General features: G+C 37.2%; 1 protein-coding gene across 2 annotated transcripts in view; it reads right to left on the minus strand.

Annotated features, from left to right (window-relative positions):
• Nucleotides 1-612: 612 nt before the first annotated feature.
• The window catches only part of c4bpa (complement component 4 binding protein, alpha), a 45656-nt gene continuing 23567 nt past the window's right edge, over nt 613-22701 (minus strand). Inside the window, exons 7-13 of one of the 2 annotated variants that reach the window (XM_012964062.3) lie at nt 19878-20057; nt 17205-17384; nt 14210-14398; nt 12545-12724; nt 10287-10475; nt 4017-4043; nt 613-1780 (exon numbers count right to left, since the gene is read on the minus strand). In XM_012964062.3, the coding sequence (XP_012819516.1) occupies nt 1719-1780; nt 4017-4043; nt 10287-10475; nt 12545-12724; nt 14210-14398; nt 17205-17384; nt 19878-20057 (1007 nt within the window). In that variant the 3' untranslated portion in view covers nt 613-1718. 2 annotated transcript variants of the gene reach the window in all.

The following is a 22701-nucleotide window of genomic DNA, read 5'->3' on the forward strand; positions in this document are numbered from 1 at the left end:
GCATGCGCACTCGCGGGGAGGGGGCACAGAATGGGGGCAGCCTCGGGGCGCGCAAATTAGGAATCCAGCGCTGTTCTTACCCCAAACAGTTATGTTTTGTTCTCACTTGTTTTTTCCTCATATTGGTGTTTCTTTCAAATAAAAGGTAGCTAACTATGGATTAAAGCATTCAAAGCTAAACTCAAAAATGTAGAGATTTACATTTCAGAAATCTGTGGATTTAGTTAAAGACTTATATTGTAAGATCAATGGGGCAGGGACCTCCTTCATACTGTGCCTCATACCACATGGTACTTAATCTCTGTGTATTTATACTTATTTATTGTATTTATTATAACACTTGTCCTGTGTTTAATTGTGTATACTGTAAAATTGTACAGCACTGCATATCCTTGTAGCGCTTTATAAAGTTACATACATACATTTTTACACTGATTTGGTAAGATTACTATTACAAATACAGCGTTATAAAAACCATTTCACCAACAGATGGCACCATTTGAATAAACCCGATTAAAAATTAGAATATACTGTAAAAATCACTTAACATTTACATTTCGTAGTGTACAAAACTGCATTATAAGGCCATTAATGATTAAATGAATGCAAACAACAACCACACTCCACTTTTATTGAATTAATAAATTAATGATGAGATGGAACAAGTGCCAAGTGCAACAATGTATACACATATACACTACTGTTATACACTTCTGTTAAGAAGGTGAAATACAAGGAGTCCATGGATCTAAGGTAGAATGATTTTATTAATGTTCAACCCAATTAAATAAATAAAGAGCAGCAAATGCATTTGTAAAACAAAATTCTGATACCTGCCAACCCCTTTGCCCTCCCACCTAAGAATATAATATCATTGTACCTAATATCAGAAGTGTACAAGTTTTGGACAAAAAGGGAAACTCGTGGGCTTACTTAGCTTGTGATACAAACAAAATAACTTGCGTGGTGTCAAAGAGTGAGTGAAGGTGACAAGTTAAAATTAAGGAACAGATTAGGTAGGGTTAACAGGCACCGATATGTTAAAAAAAAAAATTCTCTTTGGCCTCTTTTACATTACAGTGCCTTGTGTGTAAGGTATCTCTTTGGGATTATATTAGACAACCTTAATCACATCCAGTTACAGTCTATGGAAGGCAGTCAGACGGAACAAACTAGCAGTTGCTATGGTTGAGCACATTTTGCAATGAGCTTTTTTATGTCCAATATCAATACATTTGACTTCAATCACACAATAGAAGTGTAAAATAAATCTTGGGATAAAGTACATTAATAATAGAGCATCATTACAAATACAGTGTGTAGTGTACTATGGAGATAAATAAAATAAGACCCAGAGCTAACAACTACTTCTCCTGACTCAAGCCTAGCAGTTGTTAGCACTTTTTATATGTTATGCTTTACTTATACAGTATTGACATATTACTTGTAAGCATTCACATCATTCCCTGAGTCAGTGTTTCTAAAGGCAATTAACCCATTGCAGCAAGAAAAAAAAAACCCTTATAACAGGGATACTATGCACAATCTCTGCAGGGGTACCACAGACCCAAGCCCAAAATCAAGGGCCTTTTGGTATTTAACATCCACGAAAAGGATTTGGCAAGGTGTCTTCGTAAAGTATAAATTTACTGTTTGTATGTGGCTCCTTGGCAAGACAGATATGTTCACTTTAGGCTTAGACCGTTTAGTCCATCAGTTCAGAAGAATTTCCCAAGTACTTGTGTTACAATAATCAGTGTAAGCATCAGCACAGTGTTTCCTAAAAAGAAAGTTTAATATATATTATAAAAAGGCTAAATACCCCATATATTTAAATATACATTATATCTATATATCATTGGTGCTTAGTGATGTAATTTGTGTCACAGGGGGTGTTCTTTTTTCCCATGAAAACGAGCAATGCGCCAGAGGCCACCCCTTTAGATTAGAGGAACGGGACTTCCATTTGAAGCAGCGTAGGTGGTTTTTCACGGTGAGGGCAGTGAGGCTGTGGAATGCCCTTCCTAGTGATGTGGTAATGGCAGACTCTGTTAATGCCTTTAAGAGGGGCCTGGATGAGTTTTTGAACAAGCAGAATATCCAAGGCTATTGTGATACTAATATCTACAGTTAGTATTACTGGTTGAATATATATAGTTTATGTATGCGAGTGTATAGATTGGTAAGTATAGGTTGTGTGTGCTGGGTTGAACTTGATGGACTCTGGTCTTTATTCAACCCTATGTAACTTATGTAACATAACTCAAGGAAATGTTAATGTATTTAATGTACTATTCTTATATATCCTTCAGTCTCTTATTTAAAACACTTCCTGGCTGCTATGAAAAACTGGACCCTTGCAACAAGATAGCTGCTGAAATCCCACATTGGGGATGGAGAAATTGATAAATAATTCAAATACCAAATAAAAAAAAATGCAAATTGTATTAGAATATAAATGTCTATCATACTGAAGACTTAATATAAAGGTTAACCACCACTTTAAACGGATATTGTCATGATTGTTATGGTAAACTTCAAAATTTTATCCTTGAACCAACAAATGTATTTTTTTGTAGTTGTAATATTAGTATGTATGCAGCCATCTTAGTGCATTGTGCCTGAGTCTGAGCTTTCAGAAAGAGCCAGCGCTACACATTAGAACTGCTTTCAGGTAACCTATTGTTTCTCCTACTCCCATGTAACTGGAAGAGTCCCAAGCCAGACTTGGATTTCTTACTATTGAGTGCTATTCTAGTATCTACTGGGAGCTGCTATCTTGCTACCTTCCCATTGTCCTGCTGATCGGCTGATAGGGAGGACACTTTGCAGCTCAGCAGTAAAGTGTGACTGAAGTTTATCAGAGCACAGGTCACATGGCTGTGGTACCCTGGGAAATGAAGAATATAGCTAAAACATTTTTTTCCCATGACAGTATCTCTTAAAGTTTAATTAGGTAATTCAGGTGAGGGTCCTTGCAAAAACAGGACCCTGAATGGACAAGTAGAATGGTGTACAGATTACCACAGTAACCAGGCAGTGGTTTGAATGAGAGACTGGAATATGAATGTAAGTAATAACAAAATAATAATAAAATTAAAATTGTAGCCTCTCAGAGCAGTTTACAGTGACCCCTGTTTAAAAGCTTTAGAGTCAGAAGGCAAATAATTCAAGAACTATAGTTAAAAAAAAAATTCGAAGACCAATTAAAAAGTAGCTAAGAAATGGACATTCTATAACATACTAAGGGGCTGATTTACTTACCCACGAACGGGTCGAATGGAGTCCGATTGCGTTTTTTTCGTAATGATCGGTACTTTGCGATTCTTTCGTATGTTTTGCGATTTTTTCGGATTCTTTACGAATTTTTCGGATCCAATACGATTTTTGCGTAAAAACGCGAGTTTTCCTATCCATTACGAAAGTTGCGTAAAAAGTTGCGCATTTTGCGTAGCGTTAAAACTTACGCGAAAAGTTGCGCATTTTTCGTAGCGTTAAGTTTTAACGCTACAAAAAAACGCGCAACTTTTCGCGTAAGTTTTAACGCTACGCAAAATGCGCAACTTTTTACGCAACTTTCGTAATGGATACGAAAAACAAGCGTTTTTACGCAAAAATCGTATTGGTAACGAAAAATTCGTACAGAATCCGAAAAAATCGCAAAACATACGAAAAAGTCGCAAAATGTTCGTTTTCAAGTCGGAACTTTTCCAATTCGGGTCGGATTCGTGGGTTAGTAAATCAGCCCCTAAGTGTTAACTTGATGGTGAACTACTTTAAGGCAGTGTTTTGGGCTAAAATGGTAAATTTATAGGTATTGTATTCAGAATATGAAAATTAAAGTGCTTTATATATTTAGTGGAAAAAGTGGTAAATATAAGTAGGTAGAATACAACACAATACACACAGAAATATGCAGATATTAGAAATGCACATCTAAATACTGTAAAAATATGTAATGTGTATATACCGGTATATATACCGTCTGTTTGCGTACAAGCATACAGTGAACTTACCTAAAATTACCCCAGCGGTGTTGCCATCTAAAATAAATAAAAGTAATAAATTATTTGTAGGTAATGTTTCATCTTTACATTACTAAAGAAGGGAGCCTCATTTACTAATACTGTCAAGTTTTATTCTTAACAGTGACCTATAAAAAACGAATGGCAATTAGCTTTAATCAGCCTACCAGAAGCAGAATAATGCTGTAAAACAGTTGTGATTAGTTGCTACTGCAATGGTGCAAATGTCAACACTTTTTCCAGCGTGGTTAATACCTTAATACCCCAGTTTTGGGGGTCACCAGTGATGCAGTTCAGGAGGAGACCTACCTGCTTGTACCTGGTTATAAAAAACAGAACACTGCAGCAGGGTTGGCATAACGTGCATTTGGTGCTCATACAGACCTGCCTTTTACTGCACATGCTCTGTTACCAGGCACAGCAAATAGTTGAACAAACAACAATAGTGGCAGATGCAAAAAAAAAAGCCTTTCAATTATACAGTGCAGTATGTAACTAGGCATAAAAAAAAGTATTCCTACAGAAACTGACATGTACTGATAGTGTCGGACTGGCCCACCAGGATACCAGGAAAACTCCCGATGGGCCCAGGTGCCCTCTTGCTTCTAACTATTTGGCCAACTGAATGGTCATTGGATGGAAGGATAGAAAAAAAGACTTGGATAATAAAAAGGTTGAGGGAGGAGAGGAGGAATAATAGTTTAGAAAATGGGCCTATGGTCCAAGGTTTTTGGTGGGCCCCTGGCATCTCAGTCCGACACTGTATACTGACATATCTGCAATTTCTCTGAGGTGCTTTAAGCAACCTGGCAAAGGGTGTTCACGATGAGGGCACTAGGGAAGCAGATTTGAGTCTAACCCTCTGTTCCCTTTTCACAAGAAAGTAGTATTGGAGTAAAAGACAGAGCTGCGTCCATTCATTGGCTCATGTATGTTCTGTGTGTAAGCATCATTTGTACAAGCCACGGGCAGCCCATATTATATATATTTATTGATTACATGAACCAATGTATGTACACAGCTCTATTTTTTACTCCCACACACTCATTTTACAGTTAGAAATAATGAGGAAATAACTGAAGAGGAAGAAGTGTTGGACTAAGTGTAAGACTGAGACAAAGATCTGCCCATCTTCTGGCTGATAACTAGCTTGCATGCATATGCTTTTTAGTGCCTCAAAAAAGCCACAGGGCACACTTTGTATAAATAAAGCATTTTCTTGAAAATTATATTCTAGGGGGCACATTTACTAAAACTCTAACATTTCTCACTCAAAAAAAAAAATCATGACAAATTCACGTGTCAAAAAAGTATTGAAGCAAAGGAAGGATCTTCCAGAAAAGGGAAGGGACATCTGCTATTGACTACACAATCTCAGCAAGTTTTAGCTGGTGAATTGTTGGACTAGAATTTTAGCTGTTTGGATGCATAGTAAATATTGAAAAGTTGCAACTTTTTTTTTCTGCCACTTCTAGCACTAAAAATCCCCCAAAAATGTGAGCATTAGTAAATGGCCCCCTAGTAGTAGTCCACCCTCTGGCTTTTATGTGGCACTGTGCTTCACATCAGGTTACAGCCAATAAATGGCTATATCATAGAGCTTTCAGTCCTACACTTATTCCTGTTACAGTTAGATCCTGCATTATTTCCTACTAGGTGATCAGTGAGACGCAAACAGAAATCACAAAACAGTGGCTTGAGAAAAAAGTTGTAAAAAGTGTAATATATAAACATTTTATAAAATTGTTATCAGGATTACTTATGATATCAATTATCTGTTGGTTAGCTTTACCCACAGAATGAATACTTAACCAACAGATAATGTATATCCTCATAAGTAACCTAATAAAAAAATCTTACCAAATTAGTAAATATGTTGGTAAATACTCCTCTTTTACATAGTTTACCTTGAGCCACCACTCTATGATGGTCTGTGTGCTCCCTCAGAGTTCACCTGACAGGAAATAATGCAGCTGTTTGTTTATTGGCTGATGTATCCTAGCATGCATGCATACCCTTGTTTTGCATGTGAGCACAGTGCACTGTGGTCCTTGGAAATTATTATAATAGTTTCTTTTTAACAATATTTTATACTATATATATATATATATATATATATATATATATATATATATATATATATATATATATATATATCCTGATGACGATCCCTAGTGGGTCGAAACGCGTCGATATGGAAAACTAATAAAGGTTTTTTATTGATTCATAAGCCGTGAGTGCTATTTATGGAGCGAATGTAATATTTGATATGCACCCGGCTCCTGCTTTTTGCGTATGGTTAGGTCGATAAATATTTGGACAGAGACAACTTTTTTCTAATTTTAGTTCTGTACATTACCACAATGAATTTTAAATGAAACTACTCAGATGCAGTTGAAGTGCAGACTTTCAGCTTAATTCAGTTGGGTGAACAAAACGATTGCATAAAAATTTGAGGCCACTAAAGCATTTATTTTTAACACAATGTCTTAATTTCAAGGGCTCAAAGGTAATTGGACAATTGAGTCAAAGGCTATTTCATGGGCAGGTGTTGGCAAGTCCGTTGTTATGTCATTATCAATTAAGCAGATAAAAGGCCTGAAGTTGATTTGAGGTGTGGTGCTTGCATGTGGAAGATTTTGCTATGAACAGACAACATGCGGTCCAGAGAGTTCTCCATGCAGGTGAAAGAAGCCATCCTTAAGCTGCGAAAACAGAAAAAACCCATCCGAGAAATTCCTACAATATTAGGAGTGGCAAAATCTACAGTTTGGTACATCCTGAGAAAGAAAGCAAGCACTGGTGAACTCAGCAACGCAAAAAGACCTGGATGTTCATGGAAAACAACAGTGGTGGATGATCGATCATAGAATCATTTCCATGGTGAAGAGAAACCCCTTCACAACAGCCAACCAAGTGAACAACACCCTCCAGGGGGTAGGCATATCGAAATCCAAGTCTACCATAAAGAGAAGATGCAAGCCTTTTATAAGCCTCAAGAATAGAAAGGCTAGATTGGACTTTTCTAAAGAACATCTAAAAAAGCCAGCACAGTTCTGGAAAAACATTTTTTGGACAGATGAAACCAAGATCAACCTATACCAGAATGATGGCAAAAAAAAAGTATGGAGAAGGCGTGGAACAGCTCATTATCCAAAGCATACCACATAATCTGTGGCAGTGTGATGGCTTGGGTGCACATGGCTGCCAGTGGCACTGGGACAATAGTGTTTATTGATGATGTGACACAGGACAGAAGCAGCCGAATGAATTCTGAAGCGGTCAGAGACATACTCTCTGCTCAAATCCAGATAAATGCAGTCAAATTGATTGGGCGGCGTTTCATGATACAGATGGACAATGACCCAAAAAAACACAGCCAAAGCAACCCAGGGGTTTATTAAAGCAAAGAAGTGGAAAATTCTTGAATTTCCAAGTCAGTCACCTGATCTTAACCCAATTAAGCATGCATTTCACTTGTTGAAGACTAAACTTAGGACAGAAAGGCCCACAAACAAAGAGCAACTGAAAGTCGCTGCAGTAAAGGCCTGGCAGAGTATTAAAAAGGAGGAAACCCAGCATCTGGTGATGTCCATGAGTTCAAGACTTCAGGCTGTCATTGTCAGCAAAGGGTTTTCAACCAAGTATTAGAAATTAACATTTTATTTCCAGTTATTTAATTTGTTCAATTACTTTGAGCCCCTGAAATGAAGGGATTGTGTTAAAAAATGCTTTAGTAGCCTCACATTTGTATGCAATCATTTTGTTCACCCCACTGAATTAAAGGAGAACGTCTGCACTTCAACTGCATCTGAGTTGTTTCATTTAAAATTCATTGTGGTAATGTACAGAACCAAAATGAGAAAAAAATTGTGTATATATATATATATATATATATATATATATATATATATATATATATATTACTGTGAGAGATGCAATGGGAAAGGTCATTATTTGGTGTATTTCCACCAGTATTTAAGGTGGGATGCAAATGGCCTAAGGTAAAATACCTGGTTTTACAGCAGGTAATGCTGTTTTAGAGTAAATCTCCTTTAAGGTTTGATTTGGCCAGCTGTAAGGAGCTGCCTGATTAGGCTGCAGGTGAGCAGCCAATAAAAGGGCTGTATGATTTACACAGAGGGTTTGGAGTTGGAAATGAACTGTGACAGTGTGAAGGTCACTCTCAGAGCAGGGCACAGAGCAGGAGGGCTGCCTGTGTTAGGAACTCCCAGAGGAGCTGGGGGTGCCACTTGCCACTGCCAGGGAGCAGAGGGAGTTCTGACCAAACGGATGAGTGTTGAGAGGGCTCAGCAAGGCTTACTGTGAAGCCTGAGTGTTCCAGAGTGTGGAACCAACCCTGGAAGGTGAGAACCCTGAAGAAGGGACATCTCAAAACCCTGAACTGTTTACTGAACTGTCTTTATGCCTCTGTTGGGAAGAATGGGCCCTAAATAAACCTGAGTTTTGCCTGAAGACTTGGTGTCCCTGTCTCTATGCTCCAGATCCTCTGCATGCCTGCCTGCCTACCATTGATAATTCCCCCAAAATTGCGTGTACAGGCATTCAGCATGTCACAATACATACAGCTTTTGAGAAAGTGGTGTGATACCACGAAACACATCAAGCGAATGGTCTTTTTCTGTATAAGTACAACATGCTTTTAAAGAGACTAAATAAATAAGGATTTTTGTAAACAGCAGTGTTGGTGTTGCTCCACACAAAGTTTTTTGTTTGCAGACAGATTTACCGTCTGGGTTCCGGCTTGGCGTTGAGCACACACTGTCTGTCCGGTAAGTGTTCCCGTGATTTCAAAAAACTATATAATATATATATATATATATAATATATATATATATATATATATATTAGAATAAATATATATATATATATATATATATAAAAATATATAATAGAATAAAATATTGAAAACATTGAAAAAAATATTGAATTCTATTCTTTTTATTCTATACAATATTTTATTCTATTTATTTCATATTCTATTCTTTATTCTATACGGCTCACTACACCGCCACAGGACTTGCAGTTCAGCAATAGGGTGTTTTCTGTTCTATGCGTCTCTTTTCTTGATTTTGTTCGTTTCTTTATGATTCTTATTTATAACTTTTGGGTGTTTGTGTTTATGTGTTCATTACAATTACTTTTCTTTATTTGAATTTTTTGTTATTTTTTGATTCTTTGTGTTATACACGGATGGGGGTGGGTTTAAGCTGACGACAGTGTGACGTCATCAGCCTGTTTTGGCGCCACTATGGGTTTATCAGTTGTTGGTTGTGTGTGTCATTTTACTTTGAAAAAGGCTGCAGCAGCAGGCGAAACGTTGGTTTGACGTTACAATAAATAAAGTATTTTCTTTTTTCTCCACTAAGACCTGTGAGTGCAGCATTTTTTTGTTCTACATGCTGTAAAAGATTCCTTTTTAATACTGCACCCAGGCAAATTTACACCAATATGGTATTATGTATACTGCACAGAATCCCAGCATTTTTTTAAAGATTCGGTTTCGGACGAATCTGCGGTCCCGACCGAACCGAATTCGAATTGGCATATGCTAATTAGAATTCGGAAAGGGTTAAATGGGCAGTGAAAATAATTTTTGAACCCCTTCCGATCCTAATCAGCATATGCTAATTAGGATTTAGATTGTATATTTATTTACACACACACACTAAGGGGCTGATTTACTTACCCACGAACGGGCCGAATGTGTCCGATTGCGTTTTTTTCGTAATGATCGGTATTTTGCGATTTTTCGGCTAATTGTCGCGACTTTTTCGTTGCCATTCCAAATGTTGCGCAAAATCTGGCGATTTTTTCGTAGCGTTAATCCTTGCGCGAAAATTCGCTAATTTTTTGCAGCTTTCGCGCTGAGTACGAAAGATTCGGATTCATTCAAGCTTCAGTATGGTGACTTTTCTTGGGCCAGGTTGGAGCTGCAGGGTGCCATTGAGTCCTATGGGAGGCTTCCAAAATCATGCCAAGTCTGAAAGTTTCGCCAAGATACGAGCGCATCGTAATGAATACGAAAAACTCGCGTTTTTTCGCGCAAATCGTATTGGTAACGAAAAAGTCGCGACAATTTACGCAAAGTCGTAAAGGCACCGAAAATTCGAAAAAGTTGCAAAATGTTCGTTTTCCCATCGGAATTTTCCCAATTCGGATTCGAATTTGTGTCTTAGTAAATCAGCCCCATAGTATATAGAATAAAATTTTTGAACCAACAACATGAATATGTCCTACCATTACAAGAAGGTACAATAGAACTCCATTTGCCAGTAGCTGTGCAAAATCTGGAAGGATCCCCAACAATTTTCGTGTTATTAAAGCATTGATATGTCACACTCTCCTTGTACAGGTATTGATCCTTTTGTGGAATAAAATGTCCATTTACAATATTTTCAGGTGGTGGACAGATTTGGGCTGAACTGTCTAAGGGTACATAATACAGACACATTTTAACTTTAAATCTAGTTATGAAAATTATATATAAGTATACACAAGCACACAGATAAAATAGGTAAATAGGTACAATGATAAAAAATATTTGTCTGGGGGTCTTCTAAGCAGTTTGATGCCCAATATGTATATGATTACCTAATTATATGCAGAATGTAGAGCACCCAAAAATTTACCATAGGAATTTTCATGGATAACCTTTTTTTAATTAATCATTTTTGCAATTTAACATTTTAAGAAAACCATTTAAAGAAAAACAAGGGAGGAAGAAAGAGAACAGTAGAAGAAAGGAAAAGACTGGAGAACCATACGTACCAGTGAGTGCTTAAACCCAAGCATATAGTTGATCTTTCAAACTATAGATGTTTCTAACAGTTGCTGCTGAAGCTATGCTGAGGATGCAAACCTTGTTTATAAAGTGACTACGTTTTGTTTCAGTTTGTATCTTCTCTAGTGATGGTAACTTTTTCCAACTTCTAGTCAATAAAGTTCTGCTAGTGAATAATGTTTGTAGGATGACATGTTTATGTCTTTAATTTATCTGTTGTTTAACAATCCCTAAATGCGCTAGAGCAAGCTTAAGTTGAAATGCTGGGAAAGTGAGTATTTGTACCTCCTTCCAGAATAATTTTTGATACTGAGAAAAACTACCAGATATGAAAAAAAAGTTCCTGTCTCCTTTTGATACCACCAGCATTGTTGCATGGCTTACATTTCAGTTTCAACAGATGAGGCAGAATTGGCCGCACATTTCATTTTGTCAGAAAGAGCAATTACAAATTCGCAACACAAATAACTGCGTTTATTTTTATACATTGCCACGATTGCGCTAGACCTAACTTCCCCCACATGACCACAATGGTGCTGGAATTAAAGGGGAAAATGCTGCATTGTTGGTAAAAAGAAAAACATAGCAACTGGATCCGAAACTGCACTTTAAATATTGCACATGCAGCTGTAAATGACACCTAGGGGTACATTGCACAATAATGTACGGTTGAGTCCGAATACCAAAAGTTCATATTTTCTGCGTTTTTTCCGTTAGTTTGCACAAGTTTTTTGTACTTTGTGACAATTTGTGTGACAAAATCGTATTTGTCTCAACGAGTACGAAAGTTTCAGAATTCATTCAAGCTTCGGTATCATGACTTTCCTTGGGCCAGGTTGGAGCTGCTGAGTGCCACTGAGTCCTATGGGAGGCTTTCAAAAACATGCCCAGAAGGTTCAAAGTCAAAGTTTTTCGCTCCTTTTACGATCGTTCAGATACGAAAATTTCATAACTTGGTTATCGTACCACAATATTTTCGTACAACCACAATGTGAAATTTTCATACTTTAATTACACATCAGAAAATATCGGATTTAATAAGAATTTTTTGTATTGTGCTTTTTAATGTCCGAAATTTGTACTTTGATTAATGTGCCCCCTACTGTTTGTTTTATATGTGGCAAAAGCAAAGGCACACAAGGCTTTTTTCTACACCTGTGTAGAAACTTTTAATCCACTCTATGTTCTAAGTGCACAAGCATCGAATTGTCAGTGCACGCAGTGGATTTACTTTACTTAATAGCAGAAGAGTAAGTTGACCCCAGAAAAACAATATTTTCAAACTTTGTCCCTGAGGAAGAGCATCGTTAGTGCTCAAAACGTCGGATCTTTTTCAATAAACATTTTTTATCTTTTCCAAAGTCCCTGTGTGTGCAGTACTCTGTTTCTGTTTTGTTGCTTTTTGACCAGCGCCAGGGCGCTTGATTCTCTGAAGGGTGTGCTCCTTTTGTTCTTGTACACACACACACACACACACACACACACACACATTATTAATTTATATATATATATATACATATATATATATATATATACATATATATATATATATACACATATATATATATATACACATATATATACACACACACATATATATATATATATATATATATATATATATATATATATATACATATATATATACACACACACACACACACACATTCATGAATAAAAATGTTGAACCTAAGACAACATGAATATTTCTTACCATTACAAGAAGGTACAACGGAACTCCATTTCCCGGTAGCTGTGCAAAAACGGGATGGATCCCCAACAATTTCCATGTTATTAAAGCACTGATATGTCACGCTCTCCTTGTACAAGTATTGATCCTTTTGTGGAATAAAACTTCCATTTACAATATTTTCAGGTGGTGGACAGATTTGGGCTGAAATGTCAAAGGGTACAGACACATTTTAACTTTAAATCTAGTTAGGTAAATTATATATAAGTATACACAAGCACACAGATAAAACAGTTAAATAGGTACAGTGATAAAACATATTTGTCTGAGGGTCTTCTAAGCAGTTTGATGCCCAATATAACAATCTCTAATAGCACTAGAGCAGGCTGAAGTTAAAATGCTGGGAAAGTGAGAGATTGCAAGTATCTGTACCTCCTTCCAGAATATTTTTACCAGATATGGAAAAAAGTTCCCGTCTCCTTTCGATATTTCCAGCATTGCTGCATGGCTAACATTTCAATATCAACAGATGAGGCAGAATTGGTTGCACATTTCATTTTGTCAGAGAGCAATTGCAAATTCGTAACAAGAACAACTACGTTAATTTTTATGCATTGCCACAATTGCGCTAGACATAACTTCCCCTGGTGACCACAATAATGCTGGAAGTGTTGCATTGTTGATAAAAATGCTGCATTGTTGATAAAAAGAAAAACATAGCAACTGGGTCCGAAACTGCACTTTACATACTACACTTGCAGCTGTAAATGACTCCTACTGTTTGTTTTGTATGTGGCAAAAGAACATGTTTTAATCCGCTCTAGCATCAAATTGTCAGTGCATGCACAGTGGATTTGCTTAGGTATTTCTGTTGCAAAATCATCTTTTTTTGTCCACTTGTGTGCAGAAGAGTAAGTTGACCCCAGAAAAACAATATTTTTAATGTGTATTTGAAATAACATTACTGTTCGGCAGTTTTCTATGGAAAGCAGTAAGGACAGAGCTGGCCTACTCCTGTTGATGCTGTCCTCTGCACCTTGTTGCTCTATCTGGCACAAGGTGTAGAGAACAACCTAAACTGGGGCAGAAGTGCTCCTTGAACATGGACTAAGGGGTGTGCTCTTGTGCCCCTTAGTGCTCCTGTGCTTCTGCCCCAGGTCTTAGTATTAACTGTTTGAAATAGGGAATACATTTATAGGAGGGGGCCATTCTACCACTTAGAGGGCTGGTAAGGCTCCATCTAGAATATGCTGTGCAGATTTGGTCTCCAGTGGTCATATGGTCTAAGTTATGAGGAAAGACTGACCAAGTTAGTATTGTGAGGATAAGATAACTATGTATAAATATATAAGGGGCGGGGGTTATATAATAATCTCACTATGCTTTACTAGTAAGTTCTTCCAGCAGACACAAGGTCATCCATTACAATTAGAAGAAAGGATGTTCCATTTAAATATTTGTAAAGGGTTTTAACAGTGAGAGCTGGGAAGTTGTAGAATTCTCTCCCTGAATCCATTGTACTGGCCAACACATTAAATAGCTTCGAGAAGGGATTTTTAGCAAGTGAGAAAATACAGGGTTACGAGGAACAGGCATGATTGGCATCTTTAAGTCAGGAAGAATTTTCCCCCTCTGTGGCAAATTAGAGAGGCTTCAGAAGGGGGGAAAACATTTAAATTGTGTACTTACATGTACAGAACACATCAGGGGTTGACCATGTGGCATCATGGCAAATTATTGTGGAATTTTTGCCAGAGATAGGGTTGTACCCAATGAGGCAAGCATATTGCACTTCTGCTCCAGAAGAAAAGGTCTTTTGATCGACAAAGTCTGGTTTCAACTCTGCATAAAGAAGACTAGGGGGAGAACCACAGCGCCCTAACAAAGAAACATAAATTTGATAAACATAAAATGCATCATCACAGATCTAAAAGCGGGTTGTATGAAATTCTGAAAGGCTCATTAACACTGCGCATATGCACTCTCCAGATGAAAATCACCATGTTTTTTCTCACGGTTTACATAGAGAAATCCAGCATACTTCTATTACAGGCAAGCATCAAGTTGTGTCTGGCAATATCCTATGCACAAGTAATCACACTAATTAACCCTTTCACTGCCAGACGTTTTGGACAAAGCGGAACTTCTACTGCCAGACAGTTTTTGAACATTTTGCACTGTTGGTTCTTTCCTCAGGGGGACTTTTAGTTTACCCAGGAAAACTATATATCGTTTTTTCAGGACAACCTAAGCTTTCAAATTTCCAAAGCACTGCTCCAGAAAGCTGAATACTTTAGATTTTAAGGTATAACATTCCACTAACAGAAGGTTTATCCCAGAAAATTATAAATTTTTAGAAAGAACAGATTCTGGGGAACAAAACTACAAGTTGCCTAAAGTTACTGGTTTTTATCAAAATTTGTGAAATTTTTTAAAAATCGCTTCAAAGCTTTCAGTCTATAGTATCTTATCCCCTTAAGGTCATAAAGTAACCAGATAAAACACTCTCAATATGAACGCCAGGGATCCACTGAACAGTTTGATGCCCAATATGTATAGGTTTACCTAAGTATGTGGCATGTAGGGGCCCCAATGGGAACATACCCCCATATGATCTATCATTTCTGTCATTTCAGCTTCTGCAAAATCAACATTTACATCATTATATGTGGGATAACGTTAGTAAAAAGTACATTCACCCCAGAAAGTCATATATTTTTGGAGAGTACACATTCCCCCGAATCTAAACTGGGTACCTATGTCTTTCTACTCCAAAGTACCAAGCCGCAAAGCTTTCCTAAGTTTGACGATTTTTATGGAATTTCCAAAAATCACCTCAAAACTTCCACTATGCAGCCTCTTAATTTCTACAGGTCATTAGGTACCAAGTTAAAACACCCTAAATATGAACCCCAGAGGTATACTGAACAGTTTGATGCCCACTGTACATAGGTTTATCAAAGCACATAGCACTTAGAGACCCTCCAAATATACCTTGTGCACTCTAATTTCATGGCTTATCTTTACCTAATTCATAAACACATGGCAGTTTTATGAGGGTTAGAAGCTGCAGAAATGTAGGGTAACCCCTAAAAACCCTATATTTTTGGAAAGTACACATTCTGACAAATCCAACATGGGTAAAGAGTCCTTTCTACACCAAAGTACCAATCTGTAAAGCTTTCCTAAAGTTAGTGGTTTTTATGACATTTCAGAAAATCGCATAAAAATGCGAAAAAATTTATCTCACACAATTTCTTGCATACAAAGCAAATCACCCCAAATAGGAACACCTAAGGTCTACTGAATAGTTTGATGCCCAATATGCATAGATATACCAAAGTCTGTGGTATGTACTGAACCCCAAATGAAAATAGCACATGTGGATTTCTCGCCTGCCAACTCAGCTTTTGCACACAGAGCCCCCTGACAGCGTATTATGTGCCGTAACCCCCCTAACTATACAGAGACCCCCCAGAAAACCATATATTTTTGGAAAGTACACATTCTGATGAATTCAAAATAGGTAAAGTTATTTTTGCATACCAAAGTTACACATGGCATAGCTATGCTAAAATCAGATCAGGAACACTAATATAGGGATAAAAATGCAATAAAACCACAAAAATTGTGCAAATCAATGAAACACCAAAATAAGTCACATGACAGCATAATTAGTGGTCAGAATATCTGATCCAATAGTCAGGCTGTCAAAATAAACAGTTTTTAGGGGAAAAAACTAAAGACAAAGGGGTAAAAAAAAAAAAAAGTAAAAAAAAAATTGTGTATATGTGTGTACACATCTAAAATTTGTGTGACAGTGTGTAAGTGTGTATATAAGTATGCTAAAGAGTGCTAGAGTGTGCAAAATAGCATAAAAAAACTGTGCTAAATTGTGTGTGTGTGAATTAGGCAAATAAACAGCACTTACCATTAGAAGGTCTCAGGGATCACACAGGCAGGGGTCTTCTCTGTGGTCCTTCCAGTACAGGAAGTGCGTGGCGGCGCTGGGGGGGAACAAGCAGCAGACGAAGACACAGCTCGATGCAATCGCATCTGCTGCTTGTAGGTCCATGCTGCGATGCGATCGCATCACTGGAGCGACTTGCCAGCCCCCTTGGCTCGTTGCCAAGGGGGTTGGGGGCACAGCTGACTCTCTGCACCGGCGGCAGAATTGCATTAGCACCAATAATGTAGGTACTACGTTGTTGGCAGATAACTGCTTTTTTTTTTTTTTTTTTTTTAAAACAATGTAGTACCTACGTTTTTGGCAGGGAAAGGGTTAAACTACACTTTTTTTTATGAATTGCGCACAATTAGCAGGTAGCATTGTTTGACTGGGAATGAGGTCACATCCAAAGCAATAATGCAATAGTCTTGGATTTAGCATGTTTGTTGCAAGTCAGTTGGAGCTATTGATGCAATTGTGCTATAAGAACCCTGGGAATTACTCCCACCTCTAGGCTGGAGGTAATTCTAGGATTCTCTATAGCAAATACACTTGCATTCATAAAAGCAGGCTTATTTCATATCAAACTTTAAAGTATAATTTCTATACTTTAAATTATAATTAATGCAGAGTATTAAGTTTATAAAGGCTGCAATTAGGAATGCTACAAACAGGAAAAAAGCCTAGTTTAACAAGTTTCATTCAATATTTTAGCATATAAAAGCTTATACTTACCCAAACACTGAGGCAATGAAGGCTCCCACTGACTATCAATATTGCATTCTATAGTAGATTGTCCAAAAATGTCAAAACCGTCATTACATTTGAAGGTAATAGCAGAATTGAGTGTATATGGGCCAGAAAATCCTGATAGCCTTTTTGAGTTAGGAACATCTGGATTGGCACAATTAACACCTGTTGTAAGAAACATGCATCATTTTTACCAAATATATGTACTAATATGCCAAACCACTGAATGATTCAACTGCTTCTTTATCATTAGAATGAACAAACATCCAAATAAATTCTATAAACAGAAATGATAAGTTCTTATAAGAATATAAGTATTCAGAATCACAAGTAATAGTGTTCTCAAACAATTGTCATAGAGGGCAACACAGGAGAAAAAATACACAGAAAACAAAGTTGGTATCTATGCCTGAAAACAATTTATGTGATCATTGAGGAAACGGATATCCTTTAATTCAATAAGCTGGCCCTTTAGAAATAGGAGTTTTCAGTATAGTATCCAAAATTTGTTATTTTAATATTTTTGGCAGGTAGTTATTTTGGAATTCCTGACTTGGTAGAAAGTTTTGGTTGAATAAAAACAAGATTTACTACCAAATAAAGCCCCCTGTAAGTGGACAGTGTGCATAGAGGCTACTTAATAGCCAATCTTAGCCCTTATTTGGCACCTCCATGAACTTTTATGATGCTTGTGTTGCTCTCCAAGTCTTTTTACATTTGACTGCGGCTCATGAGTAAGAAAGGTTGGGACTCCTGCCCTATACCCTACAACCATGCCTCCTGGGAATATTCTAATATACACAATAGTACCAATTTACCAGTACAGATATGGGATCCATTATTATTATTATTATCCCTGTTATCCAGAAAATTCCAAATTATGAGGCCTATGAAGTCTATCTCCCATAGACTCAATTTTAATCAAATACTATAAAATACATTTTTTAAAAATTATTTTCTGTAATAATAAAACAGTACCTTGTACTTAATCCCAACTAAAATATAATTAATTCTTATTGGATTGCTGGTTCCTATTGCGTTAATTTAATGCTTAAATGTTTTTAGTTGACAAAGTATGGAGATTTTTACCAAACCACGGATTCCTGATACAAAAAAGAAAACCAACAGGTCCCAAGCATTCTGCATAACAGGCCCCATAACTGCATTTTAATTCCCCTAGTCATAACCAAATGGATTTCTCTACTAGATGGATTCTTAGCAAGTGAGGGAATACAGGGTTATGGGAGATAGCTCTTAGTACAAGTTGATCCAGGGACTGGTCCGATTGCCATCTTGGAGTCAGGAAGGAATTTTTTCCCCTCTGCGGCAAATTAGAGAGGCTTCAGATGGGGTTTTTTGCCTTCCTCTGGATCAACTAGTAGTTAGGCAAGTTAGATATAGGCATTATGGTTGAACGTATGTCTTTTTTCAACCCAACTTACTATGTTACTTTCTTTTTTTTTCTACCTGGTTAATGTCTACACAATTAATAATAGACAGAGAAAGAGACCATCTAATAGTTATATCTCACTGTTAGGTCCTGAATATAAATAATCAACAAACTTACCAGTGAAACAAAAAACCATTTATTGGCTCAAATTATTAACAAAAAATTCAAAAAACAAATCAAGCAACAAACAGGTGCTTCCCAGTGCCTCATGGTCCCCATACTGCCCTCCTTACATATTACACACCACTGGGTGATTCATCAGAGGAGGTGTGGCATTACCATATCACTCCCTTTATATACCCTCTATCTATATGTTATACATCATGCAGGGCTACAGTTATACCCTGTATTGAGCAAATAATATACCAATATATAAAATATGCCCTCCACAGGGCCCTAAGTAGAAATCCCCATACCCAGCATAAATCATATGTCTCACCAAATTTTAAGGGTCAGTAACAAGTCAGGGACCTAAAACAAATACAGGTATAGGACCCCTTATCCGGAAACCCGTTATCCAGAAAGCTCCGAATTACAGAATGCCCGTCTCCCATAGACTCAATTTTAATCAAATAATTCAGAATTTTAAAACTGATTTCCTTTTTCTATGTAGAAATAAAACAGAACCCTTGTAATTGATCCCAACTAAGATATAATTAATCCTTATTGGATGCAAAATAATCCTATTGGGTTTAATTACTGTTTTATTGATTTTTCAGTAGACTTAAGGTATTGAGATCCAAATTACGGAAAGACCCCTTATCCGGAATACCCTTGGTCCCGAGCATTCTGGATAATGGGTCCTATACCTGTATCATATTTTTTATTTCTCATATCTTAGTGATCTACCCCCCCATTAGTTTAATAAAATCATACTCTTTATAATATATGATAATTTAGTCACTTTAGTGTTACTAATGTTGCTATTATTACCATATTTCCCAATAAAACAAAACTTCAAATACAAATACATTCCATATTTAATTATAACCTAAAGTGCATAATAATGCAATTTATTGTATTAAATAGTTCTTAATGTCTCCCAAACTGAGGTATTCTTAAGTACTGAGAAGCTAGCTTTAGCTTGAATTCACAAATACAAAAAAAATGTTTAAAACTCTTGAAGAAATATATATTTAATGATATTTCCCCCTAAAAATACAATATTTCTCTTTAGAATCAACTTTTTAATATATTATATGCAATACCTTTACAGTGAGGAACAGCAGAACTCCAATTTCCAAATTCTGTGCAAAACATAGAGGATTTCCCAACTAGTACTAAGTTGTTAATGCATTTGTACGTCACAGAATCCTGGTAATAATATTCATCTTTTGTTGGATTAAAACTTCCATTTAAGATATTTTCTGGCGGTGAACAGATCTGGGCTGAAATATAAAAGATTGCATATATTCAAAATAAAGATCAAATAAATAAAATATACCCCATAGCATTTGATTATCATCATCAGGCAAAATCTTTTCATTTTTATCCTAAACACCCCCCCACAATTTCTATGAGTCCGTTTGTATCTCAAGAACTTTGTTTCTCATGTCTTAAGTCTTTGGTTATTGTGGCATTTATCAATCCTATGGCAAGCTGCATTTCTTCATAATTATTGAGCGTGTCTGGAGTTTGTTTCTGTCTAACTTCTTGTCCTCACATCCAACAATGAAAAATGTCCTCTGAATTGAACTCACACACAAGAGCCTATTTATCAAATTGTATAAAAAATGAATAAAAAGCAGTGTGGAACTAGAAAGGGAAGTTTGAGAACAAACTTCATATTGGGTTGAAAAACATGAAGTCACTGAATGGGCTCTGCCCACTTTCTCTGACCATGGACCACAGTTATACAGTAAAAACCACTGTGCAAAGTTTGGGGACCCTGGTTTTAATAGTGTCTGCATGGCAGCAACTTAAATTTCCCCACTGAAAGTCAATGACATCTGATTGGCGGTTATTGGCTCCACCCCCTTTTTCTAACCTGGAACTGCAGTTACCCAGTGACTAACTCTGCGAAGTTTAGGGACCCTAGGATTAATAGTTAAAGAACGGCAGCAATTACACCAATAAAAGTCAATAGGTGAATTATGATTGGTGGTTCCGCCCACTTTTTCTAACCTTGAGTCAAAGTCACCCAGTGACAAACAGTGGGCACCCTGGCATAAATAGTTTGAGAATGACAGCATTTTAAATTTAAACCAATAAAATTCAATGGATGAAATCTGATTGGCTGTTAGTGGCCCAACCTACTTTTCCTATTTTTGAACTGCAGTCCCCCAGTGACCAACTTTGCAAATTTTGGGGACTCAGGAATTCATTGTGAGGCTGACAGCATTTTACACTTCAGGTGAAATGTTATTGGCTGTTGGTGGCTCCGCCCACTTTTTTCTAACTTTGAAAGGCAAATACCCAGTGACTAACTCTGGAAACTTTAACAACCCTGGAATTAATATTTAAATAATGGCTTCAGTTTAAATATAAGCCAAGGAATCTAATGGGTGGAGATGGATTGGCTGTTGGTGGCTCCTCCCACTTGTTTGGGAACCCTGACATAAATAGTGTGAGCAAAGCAACATTTTAAATATAAACTTAAATAAAAAAATTCAATAGGTGAAGTCTGATTGGCTGTTGGTGGCTCCACCCACTTTTTAAAACCTAAAAATGTAGTTCCCTAGTGACCCTGGTGTTAATACTGTGAGAATGGCAGCAGGTTGAATTTCCCATTGAAAATCAATAGGTAAAATCTGATCGGCTGTTGTTGGCTCCACCCACTTTTTCTAACTCTGCAAAGTTTGGAGACCTTAGTATTAATATTTAAAGAATGGCCGCAGTTTAAATTTAAACATATGAAGTCTATAGGTGAAATCTAATTGGCTGTTGTTGGCCCCACCCACTTTTCTAAACTTGGAACATAGTCACCTAGTGACAAACTGTGCAAAGTTTGGGGACCCTGACATTAAACATGTGAGAATGGCAGCAGTTAAAATTTTCCCACTGAAAACAATGAAAGAAATGGGATTGGCTTTTAGCGGCCCTGCCCACTTTTTCTAACCTTGGGTACAAAGTCACGCAGTGACTGACTGTGCAAAGTTTGCGAACTCTGGCATCAAACCAATAAAATTCAATAGGGGAAATCGGATTGGCTGTTGGTGGCCCCGCCCACTTTTTCAAAACTAAAACTGTAGTCCTCTAGTGACAAACTGTGAAAAGTTTGGGGACCCTGGTGTTAATACTGTCAGAATGGCAGCAGGTTGAATTTCCCCATTTAGAGTCAATAGGTAAAATCTGATTGGCTGTTGGTGGCTCCACCCACTTACAAAAATACAAACCCAGTGTCTGACTTTGCAAAGTTTGGGAAGCCTGGCAACAAACCAATAAAAATCAATAGGTGAAATCTGATTGGTTGTTGGTGGCTCCACCCACTTTTCAAAACTAAAATTGCAGTCCCCTAGTGACCAACTGTGAAAAGTTTGGGGACCCTGGTGTTAGTACTGTGAGAATGGCAGCAGGTTGGATTTCCCCATTGAAAGTCAATAGGTAAACTCTGATTGGCTGTTGGTGGCTCCGCCCACTTTTTCTTACCTTGAATGCGTAGTCACCCAGTGACTGACTGTGCAAAGTTCTGGAAAATCTGGCATCAAACCAATAAAAATCAATAGGTGAAATCTGATTGGCTGTTGGTGGCTCCGCCCACTTTTCAAAACTTAAACTGCAGTCCCCTAGTGACCAAGTGTAAAAAGTTTGGGGACCCCGACGTTATTACTGTGAGAATGGCAGCAGGTTGAATTTCCGCCAAATCAATAGGTAAAATCTGATTGGCGGTTCACAGCTCCGCCCACTTTTGGGCATCCAATAATCATCCTATTTTCATTCAGGCTGACCCCATGACTATGTGATTCAAGTTTGGGGAGTGAAGCCTCAAAGCTGTAAGATTGGCAGCAAGTTCAATTTCCCATTAAAGTCAATGATTAAAATTTGATTGGCTGTTGTTGGCCCCTCCCACTTTGGGGTCATCCAACAAATGTT

Source organism: Xenopus tropicalis, chromosome 2, assembly GCF_000004195.4.
Source record: "Xenopus tropicalis strain Nigerian chromosome 2, UCB_Xtro_10.0, whole genome shotgun sequence".
Taxonomy (NCBI): Eukaryota; Metazoa; Chordata; class Amphibia; order Anura; family Pipidae; genus Xenopus; species Xenopus tropicalis.